The sequence below is a fragment of the Xiphophorus hellerii genome, chromosome 6, assembly GCF_003331165.1.
Source record: "Xiphophorus hellerii strain 12219 chromosome 6, Xiphophorus_hellerii-4.1, whole genome shotgun sequence".
In the NCBI taxonomy this organism is placed as follows: Eukaryota; Metazoa; Chordata; class Actinopteri; order Cyprinodontiformes; family Poeciliidae; genus Xiphophorus; species Xiphophorus hellerii.
The window spans coordinates 2,106,779-2,126,254 of NC_045677.1; the positions used below are offsets into that span (position 1 = coordinate 2,106,779).

The 19,476-nt window shown below is 37.5% G+C and overlaps 2 protein-coding genes and 1 long non-coding RNA gene across 7 annotated transcripts in view; 1 reads left to right on the forward strand and 2 right to left on the reverse strand.

Annotated features, from left to right (window-relative positions):
* Window positions 1-950: 950 nt before the first annotated feature.
* ifi30a (IFI30 lysosomal thiol reductase a) lies at window positions 951-6,230 on the reverse strand. Its single transcript, XM_032564778.1, has 7 exons — window positions 5,895-6,230; window positions 3,704-3,892; window positions 3,546-3,620; window positions 2,259-2,345; window positions 2,020-2,172; window positions 1,267-1,335; window positions 951-1,176 (listed from the first exon to the last, which is right to left on the reverse strand). The coding sequence occupies exons 1-7, from the start codon at window positions 6,027-6,029 to the stop codon at window positions 1,108-1,110; spliced, it is 777 nt and encodes a 258-aa protein (XP_032420669.1). The 5' UTR covers window positions 6,030-6,230; the 3' UTR covers window positions 951-1,107.
* On the forward strand, window positions 1,529-1,867 carry LOC116721200 (uncharacterized). Its single transcript, XR_004339548.1, has 2 exons — window positions 1,529-1,637; window positions 1,691-1,867. It is a non-coding gene; the product is annotated as an uncharacterized LOC116721200 (long non-coding RNA).
* A 1,590-nt stretch (window positions 6,231-7,820) lies between the features above and the next one.
* The window catches only part of pik3r2 (phosphoinositide-3-kinase, regulatory subunit 2 (beta)), a 50,706-nt gene continuing 39,050 nt past the window's right edge, over window positions 7,821-19,476 (reverse strand). For all 5 annotated transcript variants that reach the window (XM_032564773.1, XM_032564770.1, XM_032564774.1 and 2 more), the window contains 5 exons: window positions 18,569-18,711; window positions 18,312-18,488; window positions 18,145-18,216; window positions 17,886-18,056; window positions 7,821-17,489 (listed from right to left, as the gene is read on the reverse strand). In XM_032564773.1, coding sequence (XP_032420664.1) covers window positions 17,294-17,489; window positions 17,886-18,056; window positions 18,145-18,216; window positions 18,312-18,488; window positions 18,569-18,711 — 759 coding nt within the window. In that variant the 3' untranslated portion in view covers window positions 7,821-17,293. The remainder of the gene's footprint in view (window positions 17,490-17,885; window positions 18,057-18,144; window positions 18,217-18,311; window positions 18,489-18,568; window positions 18,712-19,476) is intronic.

The following is a 19,476-nucleotide window of genomic DNA, read 5'->3' on the forward strand; positions in this document are numbered from 1 at the left end:
CAGCAGCTCTCACACCATGACTTTATCAGGCCCGTAATATGGAGACATTCGCTCTTAAAAAAAAAAAAAAGTGGATTATTTTGTGTAAAAAAACAGAAAGCATAGAAAAACCTCATGACCTGCATGACAAGATATCATTCATTCGTGTCTATCTGGTGGCATGATGTCTTGATATCAAGCACTGGTCCTACAGGTTAGGCTCCTCACAAAGGTTCCATAAGGCAAGGTGATATTTAGAATTGTGCTTTATTTTTCCTTTCACAAGTCTTAATTTTGCGTTTCTGCTCACGTGTGTATATGTTGAACTTTAATGACCCTGCCTGCTTCTGATGCGTACCCACATGAAGCACAGTTTGAAAAGCAAATACATAACAAAGGAGAATGTCAGCTCAAACTTATTAGACTCTAACTGATTGTCTTTGGATTCTCTGCTACTTTGTACTTGTATTATATATTAAAATCTGTCATATTATTTATTTAACATTTTATAAAACTTTATAATCACTGAGGATTATTTATATAGCACATTTCAGCAACAAGGCAGTTCAAAGTGCTTTAGATCATGAAAACATAAAGACATTAGTCACTAATTGTGAAACCAGTAAAAAAAAAAAATCATTAATTTTGTCAACTGCCATTATCAAAATCAATACACATCAAATATGTTGAATGTTCCAGTTATCACAAGTCAAAAGCAGCTCTGATCAGGTAGCCTTCATTTAATAACTTAGTAATGCAGCAGACTATGGTGGTTTAGAATGAAAGCAACTATATCACTATTTTAAGAAAGAGCAGTGACCTTTAACCTTGAATGTAACTTGGTGTAAGTTTCACTCTAGGTAGGCTGGCTAAAGCTGTATGATATGGCGCCTCCTACTGGCCATGGAGAAGAGGGTTGGATACCAAAAAGTCATCTGCTTTGCATAAGTGAAACAGCATGAAACAACAGATCAGATTTCAAATATTTTAGAAAGAAGATTTTATTTATTTGTGCAAGTTTTAAAAATGAGGAATCTTCCATTTTTTTAGAGACAAAATGAAGATACAAAGAAAACCAATATTTATGAGTGTTCTTCAGTTCAGAGGCTGCAGCATTGAGCTGCTACTTCATTCATTGTGGCAGTAACTTTTGTAGTGTAGTTTCTGGCTCCCTCCGCAGGCAGCAGGTTTTGTTCCCTGAAAGTAACCGAGAAACAAAAACAAAACATGCTAATTCATTGTAAGAAAAGAGAAGATGAAGAGACAGATCAGAGACATTAACTGTACCTTATACATGGAGCAGACCAGCATGAACAGGGAGGACATGGCCTTTTCCTGCAGGTCTTCTGTATGCACCTGCAAAAAAATAAATATAATTTTAAATAAACTCTAGAGTCTGGCTTTAAAATAGATGAATGCACTAAGTCAATCAAAACTAAGAAATAGAGACTTTCCACAATAACCCAGTGGAGAGCAAGAGGTTAGCTCTTAAACATCCACAGACCCAGCCCTGCAGCAGGCCTGGAAGGCCCGTGTCCTGCAGCTGTTAGAGAAATAGACATAATGAAGAGCAACCGGGCACTGGCTGCTGGGTCGCAGGAAACATGGCCACCATCTTGGAGCGGTTGTCAATCCTACTTAGATGGACAACCATCCAAGTAGATGGTTGCTGAGGCATCTTCTGCTGTTTTGCAGAAGACAACCATCCAAGTAGATGGTTGTCTTCTGCAAAACAGCAGAAGATGCCTCAGCACTTTGGGGGATGAAAACAAAAATTTGTGTGTTTGAATGGCCTAGTCAAAGTCCAGACCTAAATCCAATTGAGAATCTGTGGAAAGACTTGAAAATTGCTATCCAGAGATGATTTCCATCCAATCTAACTGAACATGAGCTATTTTGCAACAAATAAGCAGCTCTTCCTTTCAGCTGCCTTAAGGCAGAGACACCATCTGTCTGGTAAAGTTTTATGAGTTGCATCAAACTGCCAGTTTCAGAATTGATGGACTTTCTTTGGTTATCCTGGACTTTTGAAAGACGTACCCCATTGATGGTGATCCAGGGCACATACTGGTGGGGAGGGTTCAATGCCTTGGTCTGCAAGGCATTCTGGTGCATCAGCTGCATTCCCATGTCTCCATTAACACAGCTCATTACTTTGTCCATGCTCAGATCAGGGGCAAAGACTTTTAGACACTACAAACAAGAAATTAAATTTATTGATAAAATGAGAACAAAAACAGTCGAGCTAGAGAAACATTCACTCAGAAAAACCTGCTTACACTTTCAGCTGAGCCGATGACATCAGCAGAGAACTCCATGCAGAAGATGATTGGGAAAGCCATATCAGTCATGTTCATTATACAGGTCTAGGGAAAGTAGAGGAACTAATTCATTGGTGAAGCACAACTCTGCTGAGTAACAGAAACAGCATTAGTAACAATGTTCACCTTTAAGCTTTATTTGTATTCCTACAATATTTTGAAATAATGGTTTTAGAAACAACCTGAAACAGTGAAGATAACACTTCCTTGTGATTCCCAAAATGTTTATTCACAGATAAATCTCTGAGCTGTTTTGGGTTTTTTCAACAACATTGGGACAAAACTGACTGATGAATAATCAACATACCAGATGTTCCAAAGTACATGAAGACCAAAATTATTCATCCTCCTGGCTGATAATAAAGCTGTTTCAATTTATTTAAATAAATAAATAAATAAAAAACTATGTAAAAAAAAGAAAAAAGAGCATAGTTTTTTTAAATATTATGAAATAAATTGGAAATTATTAATGTTATTTAAATTTTTTATGCAAAAACGTTAATTGGCAAAGCAGCAGTTACATGGAAAGCTGTTTCGTTCAAAAATTATATAAATACTCTATCAAATGTCCAGATGAAGAAAAAACAAAATAAATATGAATAAAATATTTTTTATAGGGTGCGTGTTTAGATAACTATAGCTTTATTTATGTAGTTGAAGATGTATTTATTTTATTTATCTATTTATCTTAATTATTAGAGTTAAAAAGAAAGTTGATGAAATAGGTAAAGTAGCTTTACTAAATAAAAGTCCCACAAAATAAAACACCATTATAAAATGTAAAAATAAATTAATAACGAAATAAATGAATAAATCTTGAAAACATGAATGCCCAGATTGATTGAAGCCTCATTTAGAGGAAATATATTTTTAATTCAATATTCAACCGTTTAGCTGATCTGGGAGTAAAATGAGCTGAGTTAATTGGTAGTGCGATCATGTAAGTGAGGGAAAGTTTGCATGATTTCTTTCAGCCAGCTGAACAGCAACACGCAGCAACATGTGCAGGAGGGGCAGTACTGCATTACTCTAAGCTCCACACAGCCAGAGGAAACTGGCTTTGTTTGACTTCTCACTGAAAATATCCTGACAGTGCAGGAGCGTGGTGAATCTGATGATACCTGTCGCCCCATTCAGAGCCTCGGCCTTTACATATTAAATAATCAAATGAATAAAACACACAGCATTCACACCATAACCCAAAAGTCTGTCTGTCTACAGCAGATTCCATGGCTCTGTGATTACCTCTATCATGTTCCCCAGACACTCCTGTTTCCCATGCTGGCACTCATAGGTATACTTCTGAGCGACAGGCGTCTCCTGCCGTGGTGAGACAATTAAAATCCTTCACAAAACAGACAAGTTTTACGTATATGAAATATTTCTATTAAGCAGCTGCTTACCTGTGCATTTCCATAGGGTACCAGAGTAACAGACATGATGTCGTTGAGCAGCAGGTAGGTGGGGAAGAGCATCTTAGTGAGGAACCCCCTGCAGCCAGGACACAGGCTCTCATAGTACAGCCCGACCTGGACTGGCTTTTCGGTCTGACGGCTCCTCCTGAACTCAGACTCCAGGCACTGCTTCAACACCTGCAGCAAGACGGCCAAGGCAGAGGAGTCTGAATCTGGGTGAGAATGTCTGCAAGCACTTGCTTTGCTGCTCTGGGCTTATAATAATCAAGGTTTAAAGGCTACACATTACAGCTGCTGTTTAATTTGAGAATTATGTAGTCTTTGATTATTCATTCCTAATAATATTTTCCACAGATTTAAACATGTAGAGATTCAGGAAACATCAATGATTAATCTTTCACTTGCAGCACAGTTAGCCAGGGCGTTCCTCAGGGCTTGGTGCCTGGAGTAATTCTCTTAACTTTACGCATCCTTCCAGTAGGTGTGGATGATCCCACAGTGTCCACAGTGTCCATAGGACACAGTGTCCTATCTGACACTGTGTCAGGTGACATCACCTGACACAGATGCCAGAGGTCACAGAGGGAATCTGAATTACAGAAGAGAAGTTGAAGTTTTGAAGGTAGTTTATTAGACCTGATATCACCATACCAATATTTAACAGTATCAGTGCAGCCCTACACAACAACTAATAATACTAATTTCATTGGTTTGATCGGGGGTCATTATTGCTCAGATTTTGTAAAAGTCAACTGGCTCAAACAAGGCGAAATTAAATTTCACATCCAGTTTAAACATTGTTGTGAGTAATTACCTTCATTATTAATAAAAAATGCTTAATTACCAAGAGAAATATATTAATAAACTATAAATAACATGAGCATGAAATAGTTTATTTGGGGCTACTAAATTAGTAAAAAGTTAGTGGTAATAAGCTGAAAGAAACAAGTAGGTGAGTGCATAGATCTTTAGATTATATTATTATTGAAAAGTCCTTTTAATTGAGGAACTTTATTATCAAGTGAAACACGCTATATAGATTAATTACACACAGCTCAATGGTGGAAAGCCCTTATTTCTGTTAATTATGATGATTTTGCTCTTACAGTTTTTGAAAACATGACATTTAGGACTGAAATATTACATCAGATCAACAAAAAACACGAGCTGAATTTAACCTTTAGAGAGTTTAAACAGTGTCCTCATCCTCAGCTGCATCGTTTGGCTCAAAATAACTCACAGGAAATGGTTAGTCACTTTTAAAGATGTGGTATCTATTTCAACTTTTATTGTAATTGCCAGAAAACACCTGGTTTATTTGCGATATCATGTAATTATCACAAAATCATTTGTTTTCTGTTGTTGTTGTTGTTTTCTTTGTTTGTTTTTACATAGTCCTTAAAGTTGTTTTATTCATTCAGACCTTTCGGCTGGTGTTGGATGTGAGGTGTTCATCAGTTTCTAGAAATGTTTACCAAAATGCAAAAGGCTCACACTGTCATGGTTTATATATGGTACTATTTCCCTTCTTCAACCTGATATTGCCATATTATTTGTAAACATATGTAAACATAAATATATATTAAAAAAACAAACAGGAACCAAATATGAATGCTTCTGTTTTTAGTGGCAGAACAGAACCAAGGTGTTCTGTTAGAATCGGCTTCATTAATTGACACTATGGCAGCATTTCTGAGTTTGACAACCACATTTCTATTGTTTAGAATTTTAGAGGATTTCTTAACTTTTCAAACTCAGAAAACTTGACTGTGATGTTTGTCTGTAACGCGCGTGCGTAAGGCTGACTAAAGCTGCCCTGTTTTACTTCCTCGTTTTTAGATATTTTCCCCCTCATGTTATTTTACTAAGAACTTCCTCTTTGACTTTATGACCTGAATAAAATAATGAACACTTAAAATTCTTGAGTTGCATAGATGTTAAGCAGAGACCAAAGGGCGAAACATGGATTCATAAAAAGCTAGCAAGAACCGGGCACCAAGCTGACAAGTTGTCATGGTCTCGTGTTGTTACCGAGTCTGTCACTGTTCTTCGACTTAGGATAAAAGCCGGCAGGGTCAGTTGTCCCTAAGGCAAAAACTCCATAAGTGCTTCTTTTTGTTCTTTGCAGCAGAATATAGCCAAAAGCAAAACAAGTTTTAGAGAAGAAATAAAAGCTCACCCCACACTGAACAGCTGAGTCTAAAGAGGAGCACCACTTTGCTGGAGGTTGGAGGCATGACGAGGTGGGGAGAGAGCAGCCGCCGAACGGAGCGCTGACCCAAACTGCCAACAGGAGCGGGAGCAGAAGCCTCATCTTCAGTTGTGGCCAAAATCTTTTCGCAACTCTACTCACACTATTTACCACAGCTCCAAACTGCGACCGAGTGGCCTGCAACTTTTCCTCTTTAAATACAGCTCTGGCGCTTCCTCGTGAAGGCTTCCTATTATTTGATTGGCTGCAGCGCACAGTCACTACAGTATCATTTGTAGCTAGCAGAGAATCAACAAGCCTGACGTCCCTTCTGCTGCTGTTCTGAAGAAGTGAGAATTCCCCAAGAAAGAGCAAATTTCCATAATATCTATAAATAGCTTGGGCGTCTTGCATGTTTACACTTCCTCTGTTCCATGCAGTTTTAATGACTCGGCTGTTTTCACTGAACGCACATTAATGATTGACTAATCTTTTGAATCAAATTGTAAAACTTGTATGAGTCAGATGAATTCTGACTACTTATAACACTGGATGGGTTCTGTCTCAATCTTAAGTTTTAAGTTGTGAGTGCAGCATGCAAGTCACTGTCACATGCTTATATCTCAGTTTACTTCCTCATTCTACAGGTGTTGCTCAAGAGAAATCTTAAAACTTAAAAGAAAAATCTCTTCACAAACCATAGAGCATTACAACAATTTCCCCTGCTGTCTTATATACACGACTTTACTGATTTCACCCCAAAACACAGGGAACCACTTGGATAACAAAAAGCACTTACATATATATTGAGGTAACACAATAGATGAAAGAGTGAAAAATTGAAAATTGTAAAATATGGCAAGCGTTAATTTAATTTGGTGAATCACTAATGTATGGATTAGGCCAGAAGTTCTGAAATTGTTCCATGCCACATCCCCCTCCCCCAAACACCTTTGCTAATGCACAAAATATTTAAAGAAACACTGACTTTTTGTTTTTTCTCACTTTTACTTAGTATTCCATAATTATTACATTTGTTTTAGGATAAATCATGCCTCACACCTGCATGATTTGCAGGTGTAAGGTTGGCCATGAGTTCTTAGGTTTTTTTTTTACAGCAGCGTCCTCCACAGCAGTGCTGCTGGTCTGGTCAGGAGTGTCTGTTTTTCTTATCAGAAACTGTTCCATTTGCACTGACTAGCCTAGAAAAGCATTTTATTTTATTCTGTATTTTCTCAATATATTTGTCACTTGGATGTTTTTATGTTCACTCCATGTAAATATCTGATACTATATTTCTGTTTCTCTGTTAGAAGCCTCAAGTGTAAAAAAACAAAAAAAAGGTTTGGCACTTCACCTAACTCAATTGGTAAAATTTCTAATTAATGTTCAATAATCTGTGAAATAAGCATATTAAATGATACCGCTGGCAGAAAAACCTGTATTTCTAAATTATATTTTTATTTCACTTTTAAATTTACTCGGATTAAAGACTGGAATTTAATCTGATTTTCAGCATTATGTCACAATCTACAATTTTAGCAGACAGGGAATACAAAAAAGAGAAGTTGTCTGAGTCTCAAATTGCCCAATATGAGAGTGAAATTTTATTTCTCCTGCTTTTAGACACTTTTTCTTTTGAGTGTTGTATTGAGCTTAAATTGCATTCACAAAAACTCTGGGAAAAAGTTTATTTGAAAATATAGCTTGAAAACATCCATAACAGGAAGTGACTTCATTAGAGCAGTTTTTGTGCACTGCCAGTATAGGAGGACTAAAATTGGTAGAATAGACCTTTAATTTCAAGAGTATCTAATAATAATAATAAAAATATATATATAGTGCTGCATTCATTAAAGAACCATAAATAAATAAGGTGTGGAAAAGAAAATACAGAGAAACCAGGACACCAGGTTTCAGTTTAAAATCTTTTATTGTCTTTTGAAATCATTGCATTAGCCTACAGAAAGATCCGTACAGTTTAAAGAGTACCTGTCTGAGGACAAACGAATCTGTGGCAAGCTGTACACGAGCGAGAAAGAAGGAAGTGTTGCATCTGAGTTCAAACAGACCAACAGGAGGACAAGCAGAGAGGAACAGCTGTCTGCATCATGGCTGGCACAACTCAGCCAGCAGGCCTCTGTAGGCCGGAACAACAGCTCTCCCTCTGCATTCAATTGCACTTTGGTGTAGAGTAGCTTCATGTGACTGCTTCACCCATTTCCAATCATCAGTTTTTCAAGCTAATGAGTAGGTGTCATTATTACTATTGTGTTATTAGTCTTCAATCTTGCTGATGATAACCCACATTTGAACAGTGTTGCTAGAACCAAAGTAGAAACATAAGAGTTGAAAGTGAAGCTGAAAATGTTGCTCCTGACCGCGGGTAAAAACAGTACACTAACAGTGCTGTGAAAAAACATCAATGTTTCAGGACATCAGACTCATTTTATATATCAGACAGTCTGAGTAAATTGAAAAAGCAGCTTCAAATGAGGAACAGCTTGTGCCACCTTTGGTAGCAACACACTCGTTTTTATTCAGACACATTGGAGGGTTTTCCAGCATGGACAGATTGTTAAACACAACTGGAGTCAGGTCCTTACTTTTACTAGGCCTTATTTTATTTTAGCTATTCAGAAGTGGACTTGATGTGCGTTGGATCACTGTCCAGCTGCATAACTTAAGAATGTCTGTTTCACTACAGAACAGAATTCATAGTTCAGTCAGATTATGGTAAGTGAATCCCAATGACAGGTGCATCTTTATTAGGATTTTAACAAGTTAAAAATATTAACAAAACTAATAAAAATTATTTTTACATGCAAAAGTCCCAATCTGGAACCTTTGTATTCACGTTTCCAGTACACTTGGAAATTTGACGCACAAGCAGTATCTGCTAACAAAGTGATAGCCGACACGCCAGCAGGAGGACAACCACTGATTTTCAATTTTGCTTCAAAAAACGATATTATGGAATTATGGAGAAGACTATTGTTGTTTTCAAGTTGTGCTAAAAGGAGTTAGCCTATCAGTGAAGCTATCCAAGCCCAAAGTGTGCCCCTGCTAAACATGTAGCATTAGCACAAATGTCCCAAATGCTCATGTCAGTGTACATACAGTCACATTTATAACTTCCTGAGGCACTGAAAAACTGAACGGCTAGAATAACACTTTACTCCAATCTGATGGTTGAAGAACAGATTAAAACAATAAATATCTTTGTTGTTGAAGTCATGTCTATTCTTCAACGATTTAGCAGCAAAAGGGTTTTTGAATTGAAAATAGTTTATTTTGTTGACATGTAGTTTTCAAATAAAATGTAATTAATTAATTATAGACCCAGCAATTAATCAAGTCTCACCACTAGTCCTTATGTTTACTGGGGTTAGCACCGATTTTTACCTGTACCTTTATCTCTTATAGTTCTGTGGAACACTGACTAACTGAGCCAAATGTGGCCTGAAGTTCTGTAGATGCTGTTCTTTAGATCATGCGTGCTGTTTAAAATCTATTTATTTAGTTTATGTTATGAGACAGATTTTATGCGTGTGATTTCTTGATTCTACAGGTCTGACAGCACTGAGGGTATGGCTATTAAAATCCACTCACCTGTCCAAACAATGCTTTCTAATCACTGTGAATTTGTGATTTAGGTTTTTTTTTACACATAAGCCCAATTTGCTTTGGATAATTTTTTCTTGACATAAATGAAATGATTTGAAGCATTATTTTTGTATTTACTCAGATTATCTTTGATAATTAAATCTATGAAAAAACAACATCAGGAGAACTGTAAGAGGGCCCACACTGTTTCGGAGCACTGTGCATCGGCTCAAACCTACAGACTAGCAACTTTCCTGTCCTAAAAAGTAAAAAGACTGGCAAAAGACAGAAAAACAGGAAGTGAAAGTGCAGTTGTCATCATATTTTTACACACAAAGTGACATTATATGGCTAAATTTTGGTCTTAAGGAGTGAGCTATGGAACCAAAAGATAAACTAATTCAGTTTTTCATCTGAAGATCCTTTGCTGTATAGTGCAAACATAAACAATAGATCGCTGATAGTTATTCCTGAATTTACGATTATTGTACTGGATTTGTACTCAAGTATGTTCGCCAAGTGGCGCCTTTTATTGTTCACAACATTTCTGTACAAGCTCCTGAAATTCCATGTAGTGACCTTTATCAAAAATCCACCAGGCAGAGTCGCAGTGAAGTCTACCTGATCGTGAACAACAGAGACAGCAAGAAATTCAACAGGGTCTCAAGTTCAGTTCAAGCACATAAAGGTTCAGTGTGAGTCGAAGTAGTCAGCAGGTAGAGCGAATGGACTCGTGAAGAGCAGAGGAAAACAGACAGCTGAGTTATTATTCTGAAAACAGATGGTTCACAAAGTTAAAGAGAAAAAGCAGTCATAACATCTTCAAGTTTAAAATGAAAAAGGAAATAAAAGTAATACATAATCTATCACAGCCACATGGAGGGACACAGATTGATTCTCAAGCTCACCTTTACTATTTGGTTAATTACATCTTGTAAACATTTGTATTTGTTTTTTTCTGTATAGAGGAAAAAATATCAAGCTAGCTTATTTTTTTCTTTATAGGCTCTGTAAGTTTACTGTTAACAGATAATATAAAAAAACAACAACACATGGATAGACAAATATATCAGCTTTTTTCTTTTTAAAGTCAACTAATAAGAGCAAAAATATACTCAAGCACCGTGAAAGATCTCTCTCTAACGCCATTGTCGCTTCCTGCTGAGTTCACCCGACACTACACTGTAAAAAAAAAAAGTCTCGAATTCATGGTAAAACACCAGCAGCTGTGGTTGCCAGAACTGTACTGTATAAATACGGCAAAATTTACAGTAATTTACTATAAATTAGACCCTTTTTATTTACAGTGCAACGCCTGGAGCAATCACAAACATCTGCAGAGGTGAGACGCAGCATGGCGCCACTCAAAAACCGCCTCTACTCACAAAAAACAGAATCGTTTAAACACAGTAGATCCTTGCAAAAAGAAATAAAAATGACAAACACTTTTCTGATATATAAGAAATGCAAAGCAGCCGGGACTGTGCCAAACACACAGGCCTGTTCAGGAAGCATTACCAAGTAAGCATGAGCTCACTTCATCCACATGGGCACCTCAATAATCCTACATGAGCTCCGGGGACCACGCTGGTTGGTTTTGCAGTGGATGGCTACCAAGGCTGAATCCTAAAGTCCTTTCCTGACCTTGGGTCTCCTCACTGATTTATAGACGTTTCAAATTAGTTTTAATCAGAATAAAAAGATAGCAAAGATTAATCATTTTTCTTTGTTTTAAAATATTAAATCATCAAAACAACCATCAGAATATGGAGTTTGATGCACAGCGATGTATTTAGTTTTAAATAGTTTCAATTACTCTTTAAAAGTAAAAATGAATTCTGGTGTGTTATCTCAGTGGGAAATAAATACATCAAGTGACTAATTAAAAACTAGTCAGCAATTTTAAAACAACAATATGCCATATAGTAGATATTTTTATAAGTATTATGGCATAACAATTAAATCAGGGGTGCACAAATTTCCTTCATTCTGTGAGATCTGCGATGTGAAGCAGATCTTATCTATCGGTCTTAACTACCTCCACAAAAGTTTTAAAATCAGCTACTGACACCTGCCACACCAGGTCATGTCTGCACAGCGCTCTCAACAAGTCACCCTACTGTTGCCAACGTAGCAACAATGTCACTATATTTTGTGACATTTCAGACAAAAATAAGAAATTAAAGTTGGTTTATTTTTTGATAGGGTTTATTTGTTACAATAATTCTTATTTTCTAAAAACCCAAAACAGTAGGATAAGCTAATGTGTTTACACTCACTAATGTGCATATAGTCATGTCTGTTAACATATGAGGAATCAGTGAGACTGATGGGTCATTTCCCGCAGGGATACTCCAACCTGACCTAGGGGCCAACAGGAATAAGGTTTGGGGTTTCTGCAGCCCAAGAAGAAGAAGTTCTAAACATTGACTCACATCAGGGTGTCTTTCTGATTTGTTTAATTGTTTAAAGCACACACACCAAAAAAGAATGAAGTCCTTTAAAACAGGAGGATTTCTAAGTGATTACCTGTAGCCTCTTTACTAAATCTTGTTCTTGAAATTCTACAAAAAAACAAATACTTTTCATAGTTTTTATACTTGATAAGCTATGCTTTGAGTGTGAAGGTGAGAAAATGAGCAGTCAATTGTCCTGAAAAAAAGACTCAAAAATATCTCTAGTTTCTGCCCATCTCACCCCGTTTGCTGCAAGAGTTCCTCCAGCTAGCTCACACCGTTAATAAAGGAGCGTTCTATATAACAGCTGAAAGTCTGCAAAATGATGTTGCTGAAGCTATCAAGAATATATTTTATATTTGATTGTACAAAAAGCTGTGTGTGTTACTGGGCTTAATCAGTCAGATGGAATTAAATAAACTTCAAGTCACCATTTATGCCATTTTTAACCATTTTGAATGTGCTAATAAGTAACTCTACTGGTATGTATGGTTCCTGAATTACATCCGAATCTGTTTTTTTTTTTGTCTTTTTGTAACTTGGTGCTTAGCACTGCGAGTGTTTCCCCAAAGCAATACAGAATCTGAACCAAATTCTAACAATGAGAAGAAGCTACAATAAAACTGATGTAAATGACATGAGAAAAGCACAACTATCTGTAGGAAATATCCTTCTACCATTTGGATAAACTAGTCTATAAGGAAATGTAGCTCGGTGAACAGGAACTGCAGAAATGAGCCAGCAGTTCTCCTTTCAGCTTGTTTGAAAACTAAAACAGCTTTAATACAACTCACCTGGTATAAATGAGGGAAAATAATGCAATCGGCCAAAAGCAAAAGATTTACAATACAGCTACTGACTGCAAAATAGCAAAAATCACATACTGTACACTGTATGCTCCAATATATAAAAAAGAAATGTCTGTTACTTGAAATATATTGTATACAACATTGTGAAGTAAAACACGCTATTAATAAAGCCTATCTGCTGTGTGTTAGTTTCAGAGTGCTGGACTGTGTGAAGCAGAAGTAAACATGTGCAGTCACAAAGTGTTGGTCCATCAAACTAAACTAAGCAAATGTTCTGCTCACAAAGCTTAGAAAGCAAAAGGCTGAGGAAGGCTCCATGCATCATGGGGGTTCTGTTCATGCGTAAAGAACTTCTGAGCAGTCAGCAAGTTACCTGTAATACCTTCAGTAGACAACAATAATCACCATCCCAGTAAAGAGAATCAGAGAAGATTTGTGACCCGTTATCAAACTGGGAGCCACCAGCAGAGTAAGTGAACTGACAACATCTAAAATTTGTCTTACATTTCGATTTCTGCATTTACTCTACCGCTGGGAATGTGAACCATTGGACCACATGAGGCCTTTTGGTTGCCCCCGATCCACACACAGAATGGATTGTATGAAATTAATTTCATCTGTGCTTTTTCTTTTGAAAGTAGGTGCTACTTTATTTTTTGTTTGAAGGCATAGTTCCAGCTTCGTTAGTTAGCTTATGTATGTGCCAGCAGAGACAGCCTTGGGAGATGTCAGTTGAGAGAGTTCAAAGGAGATCTTAAGTTATGGTGATGTTTAAGCAGAGAAGCACGGAACAATCAGCTGGTGACCAGAACGGAGAGTGCACCATATCACTAACCGACTGCACTGACAACACTCTTCAGAGTGGAAGTTGTTACTGGAGGAAGAAGACCTAGTAAGCAAGGCTGCATGATATTAAGAAAACATGCGATATGAAATTATATTAGTGAATGTTTCAATAAGTAAACAAAAAATTTATGTATTACTGTCTTTCTGCATATTTTCAAAAGACTTTGAAGATGAAATGATTTGTGTCAATATACATTCCGCTTTTACATTCTGAATATGTGAGAAAAACAAACTAAACTTAGTGGTCTACAATTTGCCTTAGAAATCTCATTTGGTAGAATTATTTTTAGCTGGGTTTTGCTCATACTGTAGGGTGATATCATGTATTTCTATATTTCACAAACAAACCAATAAACCTGATTATTGGTAATCCTGGTTTTATTTAAAAATGAACATTTTATTGTGAAGACAGTCAAACTGTCAGTTTATCCAAATTGTAGAAATATATGTAGTCCATTTATAGTGAATCAAGAGAAATCAGAAATAGCATTAATTGGCTATAGAAGGTCAGAGCTTAACAAAATGAAGAATCTCTATCTACATATTTATTTACTGAGGACAGTAGTATAGCTTTCTAATAACTTTGAAAAGGAGAGGTTCATATTTTAAGAAATAAAATTTGAATCAGCATTATTGGACTAAGACAAATGAAGAAGACTCTAGAGAATTTCCAGCCAAACAAGAACAAGTCAAGAAACGTCTTTTTAAATCATTCAAATTTTTTTGACATTTGTCTTTGTTACGTTAATAAATTATGTTAATTGTTACGTTAATTGTTGGTAGAAAGATAAAATTTAAAGAAATGCATGCAAAGCAGTTTATTTCACCAATGCTGAGCTTATAAGATGTATAATTGACAGAACTATTTTTATTTATTCTCCAAACTGGGATGTTGCTGCTGTTTGTCTAAGGCAGGTCAGTCCTTTGGTGTCACATGTACTTCACGTAACCCACTACAAGATATCCAAGAAGAAAATATATTGCTAGAACTTGGGAGGCTAGCAAAAAACTGCACCAGGCTAAAAATGGATACTGTTCTCATTTCTAACTCATCTATGTTTCATTACAGATATTTAAACCAGATAGATATAGAAAAAACCCAAAACTTTAGTACACAACGATAGAGAACCAAGCTACTGTACAGCTGCAACCAAACAAAGAAGGATGTAACAATCTAAGATGTAACAACAAAACCAGTCATTCTGTCCACTACACACACAGACAACGACAACAACTACGCTCATTTGCCAGATATTCGTTAACCTTAGATATGGCAAATGTGTGCCATGACAACATGGTGGCGATGGCACCATCTAATGGTGACAACAAGGAGAACACAAACTCCTCAGGTTGACAGAAGGCACTTGTAGTCGCCTCCCTCAGCGCTGTAAACCTCTAAACAGAAGCTCGGCTGCCGCCTCTGCTTTCATTCCTGGGATCTACGCCGTACCAACAACTGTGCAAATGACTCTATAGCACAATGGATCCATCTCAATCTGAGCTTCCCAGGATCAATTCAGCTCAGTAAGTGGCGACACTCAAAGAGCTGTGCTCAAGTCCAAAGCAAAGATCTTCACATAGAACTTCTGATGCCACCTCTTCACCTGCCGTTAGGAGCAGAAAACTGGTGAAGATCACATTTAGGAAACATTTCTAACCCAAGACAAAAACACATAAAGCAGAGTATTAAACACTCGATCATAAACAACTTGTCTGCTCCAGGATACAAAAATATATATTCATACATATTCTCTTTACCATTCTCAGTCATTTGTGTAAGAAATTATGAAAGATTTGTGTCTGAGAATCAAGTTTAAAAACAGCCTTGTAAGTTGTCTCTCTGCAGTGCCTCCACTGACCACAAAAGGAACTGCATATCTCTGTATCTGTACAACTGTGATTTAAAAGCGATGAAGGTCACAACAATTAGTCCCTCAAGCCAAAAGCACACAGAAACAGTAAGAGGAGATCAATGCCACAGTACAGAACAGTAGATATGTACTGATCTGGAGACGGTTCCTTAATCTAAACTTTAGTGTGCTTGGAGTACCACACACCATGACCTAATCACTACATGCCAACCATTTGTCCAATTAAAAAAAAGAAACAAAAACAAATGAAGACCTCCATACACACTATAGCGGGTAATCTCTTAGCTGAATGGCAAAAGGACGTGTTCTTTTATTCCTGTTGTGCTACATGAGAACACATCCTTTACTGGGCTCACATTTGACGGATCATCCAAATCAAACAGAACCTAAGAAAACAACAAATATTTTGAAAACATAAAGGAAACTAGGGAACTCTATAAAGTCACATACATCTAAAGCATGTGTGTCTAAAATATACTGTACACAACATATATTACTGCCTTTTCTCTTTTTTTTGTACATTAATGTTCTCCAGCCCTCTGAATCAAGCATCAGATGAAATGAACAGTCAGGTGCAGCAGTGATGTACCATCAGAAACTCTGCCTCAAAGAAACAAATTAAAACGTTAATCTGAGAGGGGATCACACCACTGGGAATCTACTTCAACTTTACAGGAAACTAATTCAGTACCAAAGGTAGAAGAATCACAGAGGTCAATACTCAACAAGCGCTGGTACCGCAGTGAATCTACATGCAAAAGAAGAGCACTAACAGTGCAGAGTGTCAATAGCTACAGGTGCTACAGTATTAGAAAAGGAAAAACAGTAAGAGGCGTCTGACACAGCACACCTGAATCATAGAACTGTGTTTGTAAATGTACCTCACAATCTAGCGTACTGTGATTCAAAATATATATTCTGTCATTGACAAAATAGGAAATATGTACCATGCATTTGCTCCTATTCCTCGTTTAATGGCTATTTTTTTCTCATTAGTTCAAAAAGAGACCTAATGAGAGAGCCACACAGCAAAGCAGATGGATATAAATGAGTCTATTAAAATATACCTGCCTGTATATCTTTTAAAGCTGTAGCCACATTGATATTATTCCCAGTCCTCTCCTTTCAACCCTTAAAATGTAAAGTGACAGAAACTTGTCACTCAGAACTATTCCTGTGTGCTTCTGGTAGGTAAAACCCTTAAAATCCCACAGCTCAGCCCCAACCCACTGGATCCTCTCAGCCACCTTCAGGTGGGAAGTGAGCAGCCATTCCTTTATGGAGTTAAAAAGCATACTTTTGTCTGTGTTTCCAGAGAGTCTGGAGATTACACATAGGAGATTTGTTTAAACACAGATACTTTGTGCTCAAGGCATCAAAAAAGAAAAGTTTTAAATATTTCCAATAGTTTCACTACATGCTCTTTCCATCTCTTTTGTGCAGCCTTAAAAAGACTTGTTTGTGCTTATTTTGTTCTTCTTTAACACATGTTGTCTCTAACATCTCTGTGTCCAGTCCTGTGGATGTTTGGGGCCTTTTGTGGATTTTACCCAGTAGAGCTGTGACTGGCTAATGTGGAGGCTCAATTTTACACTTTTACCCTCTCAGCCAGTGGCTCTGTGACAGTAGTGGTGTGGTTTTTGGGAGGAGTGTTTTTTAATGGACTGGGTTCTGTTAGGGAACTATAGATGTATCAGGTTCCAGACAAAAACACACTTCTTTCTCTGAAACAGCTGACACTGTCCAACAGCTCGGTGCCCCACTGCTGGTAGATCTATAGATCATCTGGGCTGCTGGTTCTACTTCAGGTTCTGGGAGCGGGCCAAGACTGGATAAGCTAGATTTACATTCAGATGGTCGTTGTGTTGGGCCAAGGAGACGTTTTTGTAGTGGAGTACCAGTTCTTGGAGAGACGAGTACAGATTGTAGGGCTCAGCAAATCCATAACCTGTGGCTGTCTTGTAGATGACGCAGTGCTTTGTGTCGCCGTCAACACTGAAAAGAAGCGCAGAGTTATTACCAGGTTAGAGTAACCATGCAGTACAGGAGTACTAAACTCAAGCAGTTTCTAGGTTCCCAGTATAAAAGATTCATAAAAGATTTTTGTGCCTGAAGTATTTCAAGGGACAGCATTCTGTGTTTTTCAGGCACATAGTAGCATTTTATAGCATAATCAACTATAAGGGAGGCATGGGGGAGGGCTGCTCTGTGAGGCAGAAGCTTGAAAACTGCATCTTACAGAAAGAGCTGTGTCTTGAAGGCGGGGCTAGGTCCACCCAGGTGTTTCACATTTTGTCATTATGTTTTGTATTTTAATGTGATAGTACACTGGATCTCAGTGTCAGATCAAGGATGTGAAATCCATTCTTATTTAGAAGAACACAAACTTACACAACAGAACAGGCATAAGAGCCCTTCTGTGATTGGCTTTCCCTGATGAGAAAGGTTCCATCACATTTGTCTCTCAACATTTCCTCTGCCTGGGAGCGCTTGATGTCACCTACATACCAGGTACAATCGTCATGGTGAGGTGAGCTGTCATCTTCCTCCAGAGAATAGGAGCTGAACAAAAAAGTCAAGCATTAGTATTGAAGCGCCGCTCTTAATGGCTGGTTTCACTAAGCATCCAGATCTGAGCTGGAACACTTACTCATCAGCATCGATCTTTATGCCCAGCCATTCATTGATCTTCTTCTGCCTTGTTCCCTTCTGTGTCAACCATCTGAAAAACAGAAACCCCCCAGAGGCTGCTGAGCGTGTCTGGAGTATGTGTGTCTGCTGCATGCCCTCATTGGCCAGAAGAGAACTGGCGCTTACATTAAGTACTGGTCCCTGATCTTGCGAAGCTGCATGAGATCTGGCTTGAGGCTGTTCATCTTCTTGTCAATCTCTCTGTTGTCAGACACCTGCTGCTTCAGGTCTTGCTCCAGTTTTCGCTTGCTGTCGTGGATTTCCTTCACACGTGACTTCAAACGCTCAGAGTTGCTCTGAATCCTGATTTGAAAGAATATCACAATTGTTGCCTAAAACCACAAGCTGGATGAGGATGAATAAGAATGCAAGTCTGAACATACTTTTGAATTTCCTTCTCGTTGCCCTCTCTTTGGAATCGCTCCAAAGACTCTCGGCTGTATTTCTCCTGGGTCTCAAACTGTTCTTCAAAGATCTTGATGGTTTCATTAAAGGCTTCAATGGCTGTTCGCTTCATCTGCAGCTCCTGCAGGAAGTATTATACCAGGATTTCAAAAAGCTAAAATTTCAGAATAATTGAAATTTTCAACCACACAATGATTTCAAGTCTTCAGCTGAAATGCCAGGGAACGTTCTGGAGTCACCAAAGTTTCTCTGGCTGTTAGAAGGGTCGCCAAGTCCTCATCCATCCCTTAATTCTACACATATACAGCACAAAAGTTTACCATCACTCAAAGATGAGAAGAAAATTATGGTGTTTTGTTGTTGCCTAGTATAAATGTCAGTACAATTATAAATCTACAAATGAAACTAGCCTCTCCTGGTGTTGACAGGTGACTGACAGAAAACTTCTATGACGTAGATTAACCGGATTGTAGCGCATACGTAATCAAATAAACTAAATAAATCTTTGCTGTTCTGTTTGAATGACTGAACAGAAAATAATTGCTAGTGGTTACTCTAAATGGATTTCTCATAAAGGTTACACTGGTTTGACAGGATAATATAGTTCATGTAGTTAATGAGAACAACATAAAAGTTGAAGCAATTAGCAAAATTATGATTATAAATTAACTGGTAGCTGACAGTTTTGGGTTGTTTTGCATGGAGAAAACTGAAAAACTATAAAAGCACAAGTGCAACAAGTGGACAGGTGGGTATTAGTGGATATCAATCACCCAATAACAGTGTTTCACAGAAGGAGTATGCTAAAGTGTTCTGTCAGTCAACTCTTCAATTTTATTTGCTTTATTTAGTCCTTCCAGTTACTGTTAAGCAACAGATTCTTTAA